This window comes from Eumetopias jubatus, unplaced genomic scaffold, assembly GCF_037043125.1.
Source record: "Eumetopias jubatus isolate StellerSeaLion01/CBP00866 unplaced genomic scaffold, mEumJub1_p1.0 scaffold_17, whole genome shotgun sequence".
Taxonomy (NCBI): domain Eukaryota; kingdom Metazoa; phylum Chordata; class Mammalia; order Carnivora; family Otariidae; genus Eumetopias; species Eumetopias jubatus.
This window is the reverse complement of record NW_028274823.1, coordinates 13,333,249-13,351,493: the sequence shown is the minus strand read 5'-3', so window position 1 is coordinate 13,351,493 and position 18,245 is coordinate 13,333,249. Positions and strand designations below refer to the sequence as shown.

The window sequence follows — 18,245 nt, the reverse complement described above, 5'->3', positions numbered from 1 at the left end:
AGGTTTACAACAAAACTGAGAGGAAGGTACAGAGATTTCCCAAAATCTCTTCCCACAAAGATTTTCCTACCCCCACACATGCACAGCCTCCCCCATTACCAACACCCCCCGCCAGAGTGGGACCTTTGTTATAATTAATGGACCTATGCTGACACATTATCATCGCCCAGAGTCCGGAGGTTACATTTGGGTTCACTCCTGGTGTTCTGTGGGTTTAGACAAGTGTGTAATAGCATGTATCCACCATTATTATATCCTAGAGAATAGTTTTGCTGTCCTAAATCTCCTCTGTGCTCTGACTATTCATCCCTCCTTCCTTCCTCCCCCCAGCCCTACCCCCCCCCCCCGCCCTGGTAACCACTGATCATTTTTTTCTCACTATAGTTTTGCCTTTTCCACAACGTCATATAGACATTGGAATCATACATAGCATTCTTTCACTTAGTAATATGCTTTTTAAGTTTCATCCATGTCCTTTTGTGGCTTGATAGCTCATTTCTTTTTAGTGCTAAATAATACTCCATTGTCTGCATGTACCAGAGTTTATTTGTCCATTCACCTACTGAAGGACATCTTGGTTGCTTCCAAGTTTGGGCAATTGTGAATAAACATCCATGTGTAGGTTTTAGTGGACATAAGTTTTCACCTCCTTTTGAGTAAAAATCAAGGAGCACAATTGCTACATCATATGGAAAGAGTATGTTTAGTTTGTAAGAAACCACCAAACTGTCTTCCAAAGTAGCTGTACCATTTTGCATTCCCACCAGTGATGAATGAGAGTTTCTGTTGCTCTACATCTTCATCAGCATTTGGTGGTGTCTGTGTTCTGGATTTTGGCCATTCTGATAGGTATGTAGTGGTGCCTCATTGTTGTTTTAATTTGCATTTCCCCGAGGACATAAAATGTGGAGCATCTTTTCCTATGCGTACTGGTCATCTATGTATCTCCTTTGATGAAGTGTCTGTTAAGAACTTTGGCCTATTTTTTAATCAGGTCATTTGTTTTTCTTATTGAATTTTAAGAGTTATTTGTATATTTTGGATAATTGTCCTTCATCAGATGTGTCTTTTATAAATATTGTCTACCAACTTGTCTTCTAATTCTCTTGTCTTTCTCAGAGCAGAGGTTTTTAATTTTAGTAAAGTCCATCTTATCAATTATTTCTTTCATGGTTCATGCCTGGTGTTGTAGTCAAAATGGCGTCACCATACCCAAGGTCACCTAGGTTTTCTCCTGTGTTATCTTCTAGGAATTTTATAGTTTTGAATTTTACATTTAAATCTATGGTCCACTTTGAGTTCATTTTTGTGAAGGGTGTAGTAAGGTCTGTACCCAGATTCCTTTTTTTTGTTTTGTTTTGTGTGGATATCCAATTATTCCAGCACCACTTGTTGAAGAGACTATCCTTGCTCCATTGTATTGCTTTTTGCTCCTTTGTCAAAGATCGGTTAACTATATTTACATGGGTCTATTTCTGGGCTCTCTATTCTGTTCCACCGATCTATTCTTTCACCAGTACCATGCTGTCTTGATTACTGTAGCTTTATAGTTAAGTCTTGAAGTCAGGTAGGGTCAGTCCTCCAACTTTGTTCTTCTCCTTCAATATCATGTTGGCTGTTCTGGGTCTTTTGCATCTCCATATAAACTTTACAGTCCGTGTGTCGATATCTATAAAATAACTTGCTAGTATTATACAGTGCCTGGCATATACTGGCACATAATACTGAATACATATTGAGTGAACAAATAAATGAATTTATTTTCATTTTGCTGAATCTAGACATCAAAATCCTCTGATTCCAGTTTTCCTATTTCTCCTAATCACTACTCAGTTATCTACCCACTTTCTATCCCCAGCCAACCACAGAGCTTAAATGCACATCTCATGTAAATGTCTCCTGTCAGCTGCTCTTTTTGAGCTAATAACCTGAACAAGGACGTGCCTGTTGGTTGCTTGGGAATTCAGGTTGTATTTATGATTCTGCTGTCAGCTGCCGTTATTTGCCCTGGTTAGGTCCTCTTCAGTCCTGTACCTCCTAGGACAACCAGAAGAAGATGGGGAGGCTTAAAAACTCTGTGAGGATGTGTGACTTGCACAGGCCTTCTTTTCTCTTGTCCTCAGCTGTCCTACCTCGCCAAGACCATGGCCAGTATGTCAATACAGCACTAGCAGGCCTTTGGGCTTTGGCTTTGCTGTTTACCATGGCTTGGTCTTGGCCAGTTCTAGAACTTCTCTGCACTTAAGCTTCCATATGTGTAAAATATGGATAATAGTATCTATTTCACAGAGTTGCACGATTAAAAGATAATGCCTATGAAGTGCTTAGCACCATGTCAAAGTATGGTGGCTATATCTCAGCACAGGTGAGCATATGCACTGGCAGTCAGACCAACACCTGTCAAGCCACGGTCCCACAGCTTGGCAGGCAACACGTTGTTGGTCCATCTTTGTCCAAAGGTGTCAATTCTCCAAAGGCCAGGTATCTGATGGGTATGGAGTCCCTCCCTGTTAAACGGTCCTGAGCAGTATTACGTAGATATATTGATATATTTATACATTCTCACTGTCCAGATGAAGTTACCTTTGGAACACCAAAGGCAGCCTGGAGGAAGAGAAGATGTCTGAAAGGGGCAACCTGAAAAGGTGTTTCTCTACTATAGAGGAACAGTACTAGTAGTGGAGGTGATGGTAACAGCCAGAGTAAAGTAATAATCAAATCAGTAGCTGCTATTTACCATCCACCACATTGCTTGGTTCTCTTAACAGCCCTGATGAAGTGGTTACACTACCTTCACTTACAGATAAAGAACACAGGAAAGTTGCCCAGGGTCTTCACAACTGGTGAGCAGGAGAACCAGGCTTGGAACCTAGTTGTTCACATATTCCATCCTCCCAGGCCATACAACCACTCCCATCTCCTTTATCTTGGGTGTTTGCGGGGGTGAGAGAGCTAACTTTATATATATGGCTGTAAGTGTTTGAGCCCAGTCCATGGAATCAACCTATCTTCTTTCCCTGAATCCTTTCCCAGGCAGGTCCTCTGAGACAGATAGTGAACCCACTGGAATTTAAAAAACACAGGTTTGGGGGCGCTTTGGGGGCGCCTTGGTGGCGCAGTCATTAAGCACCTGCCTTCGGCTCAGGTATTGATCCCAGGGTCCTGGAATCGAGCCCTGTATTGGGCTCCCTGCTCCGCGGGAAGCCTGCTTCTCCCTCTCCCACTCCCCCTGCTTCTGTTCCCTCTCTTGCTGTGTCTCTCTCTGTCAAGTAAATAAAATCTTTACAAAACAAAACAAAACAACAACACATGTTTGTGCATGGTGCATGACAGGTTAGCAGTTAACTTTTCCTAATCCTGATTTTACACCCTTTTGCTGGGCACCTCCTCATCCTCTTGGGAAAGTTATAAATGTAGCTCTAAAACTTGAATGCAAATGGGTTTTGAGTAAAGACTCGTATTTTCTCCTTCCAGGTACTTTTCAGTTTTATGTCCCAGAAATTGTCCCTTTCATAAATAGGCGTTATTTCCATGTGTCTATCCTCAAGGACTGTGAGTAATAGGATTTTAGCTGTCTGCAAAGCTGATCAGAGCCGGAACTTCATTTCACCACCTTTGACAAGCAGTCTTTGCTGACAGACTTGCTTTAGCACAAGAACTGGAGTGGGGTAGATCATAGAGCACAAAGATTATTCAAACTAGATCAATATAAACATTTCTGGCCTTAAGTTTCATAATGTTCAGAGGTTATCATTACGTCTCCAGTTTGTTATTTTTGGCATCAGGGAACATGAGGTCAAATGAGGGGGGGGAAGCGGTTTCAGTCACCTGTCACTATCTCTAACATCCCACCCAAGAGTGATCTAACCTTTGCAAAGCCTTCCACTCAAATGCATTTTTATTGTTAGGTCGCACTGGCAATTCTCTGTTGCATTACCTTTCCTGTTTAAAAAATAAATTAAAACAATCTAAGGCGGCAGATAATGTTTAATGGAAAAGGGCAGCAATGGGCTAATGGTTGCCTAGCAACCACTAGACATTGTTTTGCTGCTTCACTTTAGAGAAGCCAAAATGGCGGCTATAATCCTTCTATAGCCCCCCTGGACAGTGTATATGTGAGTGACAGTTCCCTCTGGGCCCAAATCATTTTCTTCTTTGTCTTGGGCAGGAGATCATTCCTTTTTCAGCTTCCAAATGGGGGAAAACGCAAGGCCTAATTCTTGAATACACTAATGCCTACACTTTCAATCTTCTCAGAAAATCTATGGCTGAACTTTTCAGGTTCTTCCTTTGGGCAGTTCTACTTAAGTGTTTTCATACATTCCCCATTTCCCTCTTTGAGTTTCCCTGTCAATCAATTACCAACCCTGGTTAAGTAGTTTTCTGAGGTCAAGCAAGGCACTTGACATGATTTAGTTTTAGAAAGTCTTTTCTTGCCTTATCCTCCTTTCTGCTTCCAGAAGGGTCTTGACTGCTCAGTTCCCTAGGGCCATGAGAAGCCTGGTAAAGCTTTGACCGTTGGGTGGGTTTTCTCACAACTACAGAATGGAAGGGGAGGAGAAATATGGTTATAGAAAGTATGTTTAGAATTTTCGGGATTATAAGCATGATCAGTAAGACTGAATTACTTTTTTAGAAATAACATTTCCATTAGCTTATCTCAAAAACCACAAGTCTATTGTAAGGAACCCAAAATACCTGGATTGCTTTAACTCTTTGCTACCCCTAAATCTTAAGTAGATTGGAAGTAGGTCTTGTGTGGCCTTGAAGGGAAAAAGGAAAAGCTACTATGTTGTAGACTGTCCATGATAGCTTGCTGATTTGGAGAGATGGACAGGATGTGGTTCTGTACCCACCTCAGAGGGCTGGGTACCCTAGAAAAGCAGTGCTTAAGCAGGGTCCTCTAGGTGGAAAGAGTTCAAGAGGGCTTGGAATGACTGGAAACATGTCAAAATGCAGTGTGTTTACACATGTATCCTTTCAGAGACAGGGTCTGTCTGTAGCCTCCAGGTTAAAAACCAGTGGCAGAGAAGATGAGGAAATGAGGCCTTGTCAAGATTTTTTTGGTTTCAGACAAATAGAGTGACAGTGCTTTAAAGCAAAAATGTTTCCAAAGAAGAGACAAAAGAATTTGTTAACTAGTTAGTAGGTCCTTTTGCTCATGAATTCAGTCAACAAACACTTATTGAGCTCTGTACCTCTCAGTGTGAAAGGTCCTAGGGATACAGTCTGAAAAGGGCACAGTCCCTTAAATCATGGTGTTGAGGTCTAGGGGACTGAATAACATTAACTGAACATATTATATGCTAAGAATTTTATGCACATTAATATAATTCTCACAATCATAAATTTCAAATCATTATCATACTAAACTTCAGATTATATATGAACTGAGAGCCTTTTGACTCTACGTTCAGTTCTTTATCCACCTCATCTATAGGAACTCAGATTTGGGGTATTCTTTGGACAGAATCCGAAGGTTTGAGCAGTTTTGACTAAAACAGCTTCCACCTGAACTCTAGCACAGGACCGGTCTTATTTCCCTAAAGATCCAGGGAAACAGAAAATGCTCTGACCATACTCTACCCACAAAATTAACACAGTAATACCAGCTAACGGTAATTGTTTACTGCATGCCAGGTCTTCTGCTACATTCCCTGCATGCATGATCTTAATGTTCACAACTTCACAAGGTAAGCATTATTATCAATACCACTTTCCAAATAAGATATTGAGACTTAGACATGTCTGTTGCCGTAGCTAGTCAGAATCCAGAGCCTAGATTCAAACCCAAGCTTCACTGTCTTCCGTGTCAACGTTACGTAAATAATTTAACCTCTTTGGGTCACTGGGAAACTCTCTGAAGGCTGGATCCACCAGGTACATTTCTGTTTCTTCCAGAAAATTGGCACACCACAGGGAGTAATAACAGTGACACCGACACACACCTACATAAACACTAACACGGTATCATCACGAACTGAGAACGAGCTGAGACTTCACCCTACTTTTGAGTTAGCAAGTGAGCCTGCCACTACTTCATGGCTGCTGGTGGAAGACATTAGATGCAGAGACAAAGGGACAGTTTCTATCTCAGGAGCAGCAAGCCATTGTCCCGGCATTGTTTGTGCCAATTCCTACGGTGTGATACGAAGAGGGCCAGATGCCACCTGCTCGCGGCATGGCTCTGAGCTTAGGGAACTGAATCTTTTATAAGGGGAGTTAAGCATGGCTGCCTGAGCTCCAGAGGGAGACGTCTGCTTTATTATACTGGACAGTAAACATGGCTGCTCTTTGCCCCAGAGGGAGGCACTATCTCAATTCTTCCAAGGCTTTTTATATACAAACATCCTTGCAAAGACAAGTTTGGAACACGCGGTAGTTACTGCTTGCTTGCAAGATGTGCAGAAATACAAGAGACCCCGGAGAACTGACTCCCCACAAGGATATTATTTGCTGTGTGTCGGGCTCTCAGCACCCCACAGCCCTATCAGATGGGTACTATTATGATCTCTCATTTTGCAGGAGAACCCAAGATGCAGAGATTACGTAACCCACTTGAGGTTACATGATTCATAGTGGCAAAGCTGGAATTTGAATCTGGGTTTCTCCAAGAGTCCAGGGTGTAACCACTTCACTATTTGAACATTTGCAGGTCTCAGCAACACCCCCCCCGAACCCTCTCTTTTTCTCCATAACGTCTCACCATTACAGAGCCCAGCGGTTCTCAAACGTGAGTGTGCAAGTGTCACCTGGAGTGTTTGTTACAGCAGTTTTTGACTTGGGTCCGGCCTGGAACTTGAGAACTTGCGATTTCTACATTTCCCAGGTGCTCCTGGTCAAGCACCCCGCTCTGGGGACCACTGTGATACCTTATAATTAACTTATTGTCTGTCTTCCCCACTAGAATAGGATACCCATGAAGTTCGGGATTTGTCTTTTTTTCTCCCCTAGTGCCATATCCTCCTCAGAGCTTACAATAGTGCCTGGCACATCCCAGGCCCTCAACACATGTTTATTTAAAGAATCAGGAAAGAAAATGGGGGGAAACCCATTTCTTCCAGACGGTTACGTGTCCTTAACTTTGGAGAACCTCTAGTGCCACCAGCCCTGAGCGGTCCTTACTGCCACGAGGCCAGAGGTAAAGCATCCAGGACGTGGAATCCTGACAGAAGGCAGCTTGTTCTGACCTCAAGAATTGTTGGAGCCACTTCTGGTAATTTGTGGATTTCATAAAAATGCCTTCCAAGGTGCAGAGAAACATCTGAGGACTTTAATTAAGCCCTCCACCATGGGGAATGGAACTTTTATGTACAGGGACTTTGGATTTTCTTTTTCTTTTTTATTTTTGAGCACTGTTGGCAAGGATGCAAGTACCCAAGCAAGGATTCCAATTGAGTTCTTTGACACGGAACCTTTTTTTCCAGTACATTTTTTTTTTTTTTTAAATGAAAGTGATTTACTGAGTAGAGCCGGCCAGTTGGGGGTTATGACCATTTATATTAATGGAATTTGACTCAGACTTTATACCACATGGTACACCTCCCTCCCTATGGTTTGTGATAAGACGTGCAAGTTTCAATGGCTTGTTTTTCTTTCCCATTCCAGCTTCCCCCTAGAGCAAGGAGGTGCTACTCCAAGACAATGATTCTTCAATGTGAGTATGCATTAATCACAGGGAGCTTATTAAAATGCAGAATCCCAGGTCCCACCCCCTATAATTTACATGTTTAACAAGTGATTCTTCTGCTTGCAGGTGGTGCCTGCTCACACTTTGAGAATCACTGGAATGGGGAGAAGGAGCAAAGGCCTGGCCTGGGTCTAATCCTGATCGTTTATGCTAAATGTATGGCTTTCGAGTTCTCTCTTAAAGGTCCCGGCAGCTGTTTCCTCATCTATAAAATGGGTGTGTTGTGTTTGGCTTCCAGGAGCATTGTATGAAAAGAGTAATGAGAACATGTTAGCTTCTCAACCTGCTAGACTTTTCTGTGATATATGAAGAATTAAGGCGTTTCTTTAAGGCAGGAGCATAGACAACACTGAATTCTCAGAGTTTTAAAAAATATTCAGTAGAACATTTCCTTGGAACAAAAGTTCCAAGGTTTCTGTTCTCAATCAGTCATGAGGATTTAATAAGAACATCAAGACAGGATTTCAAATCGTTTAACAGGAAGGATCAGGTATGCATGTATTTATCTATCCACCCACCCATCCACCCACCCACCCACCCACCCATCCATCCATCCATCCATCCATCCATCCATCCATCCTTTTATCCACACAAAATGTTGGCCTGAAATTCTGTGCTGCTGGGCATGAGGATCAGCTGAGAGGTTTAAAACAAAAGTTCCAAACCACATAGTAATTCAGTAGGTCTGGGTTGGACTTGGAAAGCTACATAATATAGGGTTTCCAAGGATGTGATTTCCATACCTTGGAGGAAGAGGTCAAGGAAACCTTGGGAATATGAGAATTTAAGGTGAGCCTCAAATAAAGGATGGGTTCTGCTAGATGGGGATGGGAGGAGTTCAGCACAAACACAGAGCTGGGAATGCACACAGCCTCTTCCCAAAGTTCCCAGAACAAGAGAGCTGTTAGTCTAAAATGTTACCATTCCATAGCTATTATACAGTTAGATTTGTATTTCTCGGGGTGTTGCAACTAAATGTGTGGATTGTTAATAAATGGTTAAAAAACCCCACATATTTTTAAACAAAAACTAATAAGCATTGTGCTATCAGCAGAGTTTACTGACTTCTCAGAGCCCTTAATGTGCTGATGACGTGCACTGAGACAACAGCTGCAATATTTCCCATATTTGACCACACAAATCTGTTTTCCTTTATGGGACAAGATTCCATGGAACTTATTTCAGAAGTTACTCCTCTGTTTATAACTGTATTTATGTATCTATCTATAGATATCTATTTATCTATATATTTAAGCACATATCCTGTAATAGTAGGTTTAATTTTTACTCCTTTTCCACTGTCTGAACAGCACCTGCTGTATGCACGGCTGTAGGTTGATGATGAGTTTTTTAAATCTTTAAACAGCTCACTAGTTTTCATACTATCTCAGAGATGGTTATCAAAATTAAAGGGTTTAGTTCATTCTTGGAATCAACACTCCCAACACTTAGGATTTCAAATCCAGTAGGCTTCCATGTAGCACAATCGGTCACATCAATTCACATTTACTCATGACATCAGGCGAGGTGTGGATTATTTACATCCTCCAGGCTTCTGGTCCACAACCCCATACCACTTGGAGACCTGGACCCAAGCCACGACCGGGATTGTCTGTGCATGTACCCGCAGACGTATTCACACTCCCATTATCTCCCCATTACTGTGTCAGTGTACCCATCCCCAGCTGCTATTTAGGCTGCTAACAGGTCCCCCTTTCTGGAGGATTGCTCACCATGAGGGAGGCCACCTTGCCCAGGGAAGTTATGGCCCTCCACCCCAAGGGCAGCCCACAGCCCCTGACTGACCCAATGGGAGCAGGAGAGGCCGGCTCTTTTGCTGCGGGGGGGCGGGGGGGGGGAGGTTTCACAGATCTAAGGCTCGACTGGCTCTTTCCCTTCCACATCAGCTTCCCTCCCTCCCTTACAGGTTCTTCCAGAAGCACACACCTTTAAAAATAACTTCCACAAGACATATGAGACATCCCTTCTAGGAAACTGGAACAAAGTCACTGTCTATTGTGATCACGCCTTGATCCTGGATTTGGCCAAGATCCCCAGGGCCCTCTGATGCTGTCTCAAAGGGCTGCCCCCCCACTGTTATCTTGCCTGGTGGCTCAGCAGCATCCACAGGTACCTCGACACAGTGGGATTCCACAGTCTACATCACTAAAGATGACTTACTACAAAATGTTGGGCTTGGCATGACTAAATGGGACTAAAATGCTAAATAGGACCTACATGACCGGCTCTCCAACTTCCCTCCTCACTCCACATCACCATCCAGAGGCACCCAACCCTCCCCGCGCCCCTCCTACCCCATGCAGTCACCGCGTCTTGTCAGGTCTGCTGCCTGAACACTGCCGGGGTTCCTGCTCTCAATGCCCACAGCCTGGTTTAGGTTCTCTTCATTTCTTCCCCGGGCTACTGAAACCACCTAACCGGCCACTTTTGTTTTGCCTTCCAACCCACTATTCCTCTACGTGAGTTTGCACATTTCTTGCTTAATACGTGTCAATGTCCCCTCACTCCCTACACTCAGTCCAACCTTCCTAGCATGTCTCACAAACTGTGCAAGTGGGTTCCAGCCACCCTCTCCAGCGTCGTCGCTCAGCTGCTCGACCTCCAAACTCCATCCTACCCTGCTGCTGAACTCCTCGCTCTGCCCCCACTGTGCCACACTGCTCCTCCTGCCTGGGATCCTCATGCTTCAACTGTGTCTCCCGGCTGAAGTCCCAATTACCCGTTTTGACTTCTACTAAACATTGCCTCTTCCATGAAGCCTCGATTGACTTTCCGTGGGTGGCAATTACATTCTCATTTGAGCCCTCACTGATCATATAATTCTATTTCAGCACCTATACATCACACTAGATCCTTGGGACCTCTACCATGCACATTACCTGGTAACTGAGTGGCTATTTTGATTAGCTCTGTCAACACATCCAAGTAAGAATGCCTACATCAAATCACAAAGAGCGGTCAGCACTCTTCAACATCATGCCTCAGCAGAACTTAGCTACGCCTCCAAGTCAAGGTCTGATGTGACCGAGGCAAGATGGCAAACACTGCTAGGTATTTGCTAAAATATCTCTCCTCTTCTTCTTGGGAAACAGCCAGTCTACACTTCACAGCCTCTGTTGTGGTTAAGTGTGGTGAACTAATGAAGTTCCTGCCAGTGCAAAATGACAAGTAATGGGTTCCACTTCCAGGCCAGGCCCCAGACTTCCCATGAGTGCCCTCCCATGCTCTTTTCCCTTCCGGTTCACTGAGATGGTGACACCAGGGTTACTAGGGAAAGGTGAGAGAGTTGCCGTCGGCCTGGGTCTCTGAGTGGCCACACTGACATGACTTCCTTTGTCCCATGACCAAGAAGTAAACTTCTACGGTGTTGAGTCATCATATTTTGGGGGCCTATTTGTTGCAGTAGTTAACGTCACCCTCACATGGACAGACACTATGATACAGCCATTCTAACACAGAGGACATGTTGATATAGTCTAAGAAATTACCAAGTATTGTGCAAAAACAGCTGCATTCATTCCTGAATCCAACCCCGTCAATGACCCTCACCTCTGTAGCAAGTCGGGGGAAATAAAGTCAGGGTGTCAACCCCACTCCCTGTGAGGTGCGCACACATGGATCAGTCACTAAGCTAGTGAGAGACTGTAGCTAGCTGCCCAGCTAGGAAACTCCAGCCTGGGGGAGCGAAGGCCTACCCACCCATGTGACTCAATTTTTCTAAGTTACTTATTACATGTAGATGATTCCTTCGTATTTGGAAAAGAAAAAGTCACTGATTTTCTAATATCCCACCTAAAATCAAGTTGTCCAGAACATGGGTTACCTACATTTCCCATCAGATAGTGCTGACTCATCTGTGGAACCACAAGAGTTAGTGTGCTATCTGACATACAGTAGGTGCTCAGTAAACGTTTCTCAGGTGTTATGTAGGGAGGAATTCACAGCAATCCAAGGCTTCATTGTTTCACTATTCCTTGTGACATTCTTAATTACTTCTTCTAGTATTACCACATTACAAATGAAAACTTTTTATTCTGGGCAGTCATAATTATACACTATCCATCAAACAATAAAATGTTTATAGCAGAGGCACATTCAGCCTGAAGATGAAGTGATATATTAACTTCTTGATCAAATGCCAGAACTTAGAGATGAATATGAAACAGACATCAATAATTACAGCTTGTACTATAGCTGCTGGTTTCTAAACCTTTAAGTTCAATGAACAAGTAATAACTGGACAGACACACCCTTCAGAAATTAGAGGTGGGAAAAGATGACCTCATTCCATACGTGTCACATGGCAGGCCCCCAGCAGCAATTCAGCAAGAGACATTCCATGGGCCCCAGAGGAGGTAAGGGCCGGGGCTTCCAGAACAATGCCAGGGAATAGGCACAATCAGAAACCTGGCAGAGGAGCACCCAGGAGCTAAGGCTTCTCTTGGGCACTACCCTCTTCTCTCCTTCTATTCCCTTTTATTCTGTGCCTCCTTAAGAAACTTGTTCTGGACATAAAAGGCAGGTACCCAAATTCAATGTTTTAAAACTGCCATCTCACAGGGCACCTGGGTGGTTCACTCGGTTCAGCTCAGGTCATACTCCCGGGGTCCTGGAATCGAGCCCCGCGACGGGCTCCTTGCTCAGTGGGGGACGGGGAGGGCTGCTTCTCCCTCTCCCTCTGCTGCTCCCCCTGCTTGTTCTCACTGTCAAATAAATAAATAAATAAATGAAATCTTTTAAAAAAATGCCATCTTACTATGAATATTTTTATGCCTTTTCTACTTAAATCTAAACTTTGTTACTAACACTAATAAAAAGAGAAGTATCCCTTAGTTAATTCTTGATTTTACAAGCCCATCTAAAAACACAGCATACTGCATGGCATTTAATGGAGCGGGACCCCCGCTCTGCCCCGCCACCTGAACAAAGCCTGTACTTGTGTTCTGGGGATCAAGATCACAAAAGCCAGTGCTATAGGAAGCTATTCTGATGGCACCACTGTATTTGAAGAAATTCTAGCAAAGTGAATCTGGAATACTCACAGGTGAGTAGGAGATACTGTTGAAGAAACAACACACTTCATTTTAAAACTAGAGCACAATGGTTTGGAGGCTCCTTTCTCAGTCTCTTCATGGCCATCTTGGTCGGCTACATACCACCATGTTCTTGACTGGAGTCACAAATCACTTCCCCACTAAGTCTCGGGGCTGATGACAGCTCCAACACTGAGAGAAAGAAAGAGAGAGAGAGAGAGAGAGAGAGAGAGAGAGAGAGAGAGAGAGAGAGAGAGAGAGTGTTTCAAGGTGAGCAGTGTGGAAGAGGGATAAAATTATAAACACTAAAGAAGGCAGTTCTGCTCATTTTATCAAAATCTACAGAGAGCATCCCAACCTCAAAATGGAAAATGGGTCTTATTGTCTCAGTAGGCTACAGAGGTCATGAACAGATATACGCTGATAAAATAATCTTTTGATAGTTCATTGAAATTTACTCTAACATATATTCCACTTCCTAGCAGAAAGTCTCTCACTAATTTAAATCTGACAACCTAGAAAGATGCTGATTACTTCATAATAAAAATTAATTCCTTGAAATTCATTGCCCTGGGTTTCTAAATGCCTTAGACTTTCAAAGTACTTTTAGATCCATCACCATGTTAAAAGGCACTGATGTCACGAATACCAATCTACATTTGGTTTTGGAAAAAGATTTCTGTGTACATATTTTGTCCAAATATTACTATTTGTTTCATGAAAGTCAGGACTAAGACTTTAGTAGAGTGTAAATTTAAAGCCAATGAATAAACAGTTGGCTCGAAAAAATACTAAATTGACATGCAAAGCATTTGTTGCTCTGCCAGATACTAAAAATAAAAGCGACTTCTGCCAACATGGAAAAACTTGAATTGTTTCAGTTGGTTCTGAATTTGACTACTGGGTTTCACACTAAGTTAATTTTCCAAAATGAGGTCTGACATAACATTACCTTGCTTCCCCAAAACCTTATCTCATAAAAAAACACACACAATTGGCATCTTATTTAAATATCGACCTCATACAATATTTTTTTTACAGTATAGGCAAAACAAACATTTCTAAAAAAGTGGTATCGTTACCAAGCAAATAGAAATTTGGACATTTTGGAAATTAAACTTGGTAGTTTAAGAATTAAATTCAGGGCGCCTGGGTGGCTAAGTCGGTTAAATGGCTGCCTTCGGCTCAGGTCATCGTCCCAGGGTCCTGGGATCGAGCCGACGCCTGCTTCTCCCTCTCCCTCTGCCTGCCTCTCTGCCTACTTGTGCTATCTCTCTGTCAAATAAATAAAATCTTAAAAAAAAAAAAAAGAATTAAATTCAAACTTGGCTTAAACAATAAGCGAGGTTATTAAAATACCGAAAAGAGAACATTTTAGACCAAAGGTAGCAAGGAAATCAGTAGATTTTAAATGTGAGGTTCCAGGCTATTACTCCAAGTTCAGATAACATTTTATTCCCATCCTTGGCCTGCCCCTCTCTTAGCTGTCTCTCTAAAAAAATAAATGTGCTTAAAATATGGAGTTTGAGATTTATGATCAGTTGCAGAAACCTGTTCAACTACTGATTTATAGTTTTGGCCAAGGTATTTAACTCTGTCATCAGAACTCATTATAGCAAACCTGAGATTATACATTCAAACTCTCCTTTTGGTGAAAGAAATAGAATGTTCTGCTGAAAATCAGAAACATCCTGAGGGCTCCCAACAAGAACGCACTACCAACCTTCCTTCTCAGAACCAGTGCTATAAAGCTCAAAATTACTGTTCCTTAGTAAGTTGTTTTAGCCTGAAGTACTGAAACAGTAAATCACAGTTACATTAATGCCACAATGACGGCCTGAAACGTATTAATCTCAGTTAACAATAACTGACATTTACATCCCTCGTCTAATTCAGGCATTCGAGCAGTAGTAAATGCACATGCCGAAGCTTCAGGAACTGAAGTTATTACTGATCCAAAAAGAATCCTCATTTTGCTGTGAGCAGATGGAGAAGACAAATGACTATACTTTTTGGGCAACATGGGTGCTCTAAGAATAATGTGCCCATTTTATTGCTTTACTGAGCAAAATGTCTACTTCAAATTAAATCTGGTAAAATAAATCCAGTCCCAACGACATGCCAACCGGGTTCATCGCAGACAACCAGTCCCTTCCTCTCCCCCAGTCCCTTCCCTTGCCCCCCCCCCCACCTGCTGTACCATATTTTGGAGCTTTTCGCAACCCAGGCCCCCCAAAAGTGAAGACTTAGGAGATGCAGCCCCCCTTATCAAATGAGTCCGCTGCTACATTCGATCCCACCGTAATGCCTACCACGGGCTTAAAATGCTCCTGTCTGTATCAGAGCCCCGAGGAGGGCAGCACGACCACCAGCACCGGACAGGCTGAAGAAGGGCTTCCACGGCTGGACTTCGGGTCACGGGCTCCCAAATCAGCCCTTCAAGAGGCCACTCTGGCAAGGCCTCAGCATGAGCAGAGAGGCGAAGCATTGCCTGCACGGGTCACCAAGTGCTCGAAGGAAGTAGATACAGGAAAAGAAAAAAAACGAGACGTAGCTTGCAGGGAAATGTCCGCCTGCGGGCCCTGTGCGTGAGAATATCTACACTACCCACCTGTGCCACGATAACATGTCTAATGCTTCAGACAAAACCACTGGATTGTGCAGCGGATACTTCCCCCATGGTGGATTTTCTAGGGGAAAGGTTCTTATACTGTAAGTTTGTATTCCCCTACTAGGAGTCTGAAATGAAATATTGTAGGTAAACACAACAGGGGATATTAAATCATAAAATATAAGATTTTCCAATATTTGGTCTGGACACCTTTTTATGATGAATTCTCTAAGTAGATACCCAATCTCCTAAAATCTTGCTTTTTCTATACTGGCTCTTCTCACCTAAGTGGAAGCAAGATATGATTTTTGTTCTCTTAAACAGCAACTAGTTACTTACTTATTCCAGAACTGAGGAAAAACATTAAATATGCTACCATAAATTAGTACAATTTTGTTACTATTTTAAGTCTAAAAATAACAAAATAATAATCAAACAATAATCAAACAATAATCATGACTCATGTTCTAATGTTCCTGAGTTTGTATTATCAACTCAGAGGAAGTTTATACCAGCAAGCTAGCAAACCTCTGACGAAGGCTGAGGAAGGGAGGTGAACTGATGAAAACAGCGATAAGCAGCTCTTTACCTCTGCTAAGCACTGTGCAGGGAGATGTCCAACCACCAAACATCCAGGCTTATTTGTCAGCTTCTTACATGATTTCTCAAAGCCACTTCTAGTTAGGTCTATGAAACACACATCTAATGAAAACTACTTCCTGTGGTACCAATCCACCTTATCGTCATTAATTCATTCAATCTTTTAAGAAGTAATAGGGAGGGGTACCTAGGTGGCTCAGTCAGTTAAGCATCTGACTCTTGATTTAGGCTCAGGTCATGATCTCAGGGTCCTGGGATCAAGCCCCGCGTCAGGCTCCACACTCAGCACAGAGACCGCTTGTGATCTCTCTCCCTCTCCCTCTGCTCTTCCTCCAGGTCATGTACTCTCTCTCTCTCTCTCTCTCTCAAATAAATAAAATCTTAAAAAAAAAAAAAAGAAAGAAAGAAAAAGGAAGTACTGGGAAAGAGGAGTAAAAACAATCAAACTATGTCCTCGGAAGGTTCCAAGTTATATCATCCAGAGTTTTAACAACTGTCTAGTACAATTATACCATCTTCTCTTCTTAGAACCATCTCATAATTTAAGGAGTGATAAGGTTGAGAGAGATATTTAGGAAGACATTTCCAGGCAGAACTGAATTTAAATCATCGTCCAAATACTACATTCTGACCTTTTTAAAATTATAATATTTTATCTGAAGGTATACAAAAATTAATCAATTGCTTTCATTATTTGACTATGAAATACCAATTCTACTGCCTCCAATAAAGAACCAATAATTACTTTTATAACATTAAGATAATTAAAGTCATTTGTAAAGACAGTATCGAGACTTTCTTGCACTTAAGACTAATCCATTATAAACAAATCTTAAAAACACGATTCCAGAATAAGTGCAGCTACACTGGGTACAGATAGAAAGAACAAGGAACTCACTGCTATGCTACATCAAATGGATGAAAAGTAAAATTGATTTTATGCTGGAGGATTCAATAAATAAGTAAATAAACAAATAAAGTCCTATCTTTTTTCCTGCTATGTATGCTTAGAGTTCTTGTACAAATAACAGAATGCTCCATCTCATTCACTTCAATAGAATGAACTCTTTAGAAAAAGACTGAAAAGATTTAATAATCAACTCCCAAATTTTATGCTTATTTTTCCAATCTATCAGTTTCCTGACATAGTTAACATAAGCAGGTAAATCTTTTCAGTAAATTGAGCAGTTGAAGACTCAAGCAAAAACCCAAGTGAAGACTCAAATGTCTTGAGGAACTCTGGCAAGTTACATATATCCCATGTTGCTCTTGGTTTCCCATCTCTTCTTTGCTTCAAACCTAAAATAAAGAACACAGAAATCTCAATTTATTTTGAAATACTTTCCTAAACATGCTTACTAAGTGCCACAGTAAAATAAACTTAAAACATTTTCACATACTCCATCGATGACAAAATAAATATCAAAAAGGATGAAGAAATGCCTCCAATATTTATAATATGACAAACAAGCAGCAAAGACACAAAGAATAAAATGAGTAACAATCACACACAAACTGGATTCATATGATGTATTCCAGGATTTCTGCAATCCCTACGAAGTTCCTAGAATTACCCCCATGCAAGTTTCTTCTTTTTACGGGCAACCTGTGAACTTTCAGTGTCCTTTTCGTCTCCAAACTTACCCCCATGCAAGTTTCTTCTTTTTTCGGGCAACCTGTGAATTTTCAGCGTCCTTTTTGGCTTTTACAAAGTTGTGGCAGGCAACTGCCTTGGCAATTTTTACACCAAGCTACGCATTACAAAGGAGAAAAACAAACAAAAAAAAAGGTGAAAAGAAATATTCCAGCTAATACAAGAATTACAGTCATACAAATACTTGAGAAGTTGTGGGTATGAAAGCCGTAGCTACAAATTAGAAATTCTTATGCTCAGGCCACCTTGAAGAAGCAAAATAAACAAATGCACAAATGCGGCCCATATTTCCCTTACCTCCCACAGACCCTGTACCCTGGTTGCACCAGCCTCCTGGATGGAAATCCTTCCCAAACCGAGGGCCCTTGAGGGTCCACAAGGATACGATGAAGATCTTCCAGCTATTCCAGCATTTCAGTAGGCCAAACAGGAATTTATCCCTGATAAGGCTGCACAGACTGACAGAGACATCAACTTTCTTTGCTCTGGGCTAGAATTATAGCAACTCAGTATGGTCACATCAGTTATCTCATGCTGATCAGAAGCTCTGATTGGCAGTCATAGATGTGATTAATAAAACATGGGAAAGCTAATTACTGCTTCATAAACGCACTTCATATGATGGGCAACAGCTTT

The 18,245-nt window shown here is 42.0% G+C and overlaps 1 protein-coding gene across 6 annotated transcripts in view; it reads right to left on the bottom strand.

The window, feature by feature from the left end:
* Positions 1-11,723: 11,723 nt before the first annotated feature.
* The window catches only part of FAM204A (family with sequence similarity 204 member A), a 38,811-nt gene continuing 32,289 nt past the window's right edge, over positions 11,724-18,245 (bottom strand). For 2 of the 6 annotated variants that reach the window (XM_028121812.2, XM_028121813.2), the window contains exons 7-10: positions 17,600-17,706; positions 15,057-17,254; positions 12,754-12,936; positions 11,724-12,414 (exon numbers count right to left, since the gene is read on the bottom strand). In XM_028121812.2, coding sequence (XP_027977613.2) covers positions 17,203-17,254; positions 17,600-17,706 — 159 coding nt within the window. In that variant the 3' untranslated portion in view covers positions 11,724-12,414; positions 12,754-12,936; positions 15,057-17,202. The remainder of the gene's footprint in view (positions 12,415-12,753; positions 12,937-15,056; positions 17,255-17,599; positions 17,707-18,245) is intronic. The other 4 variants (XM_088020085.1, XM_088020084.1, XM_088020086.1 and 1 more) reach the window with 4 other exon arrangements.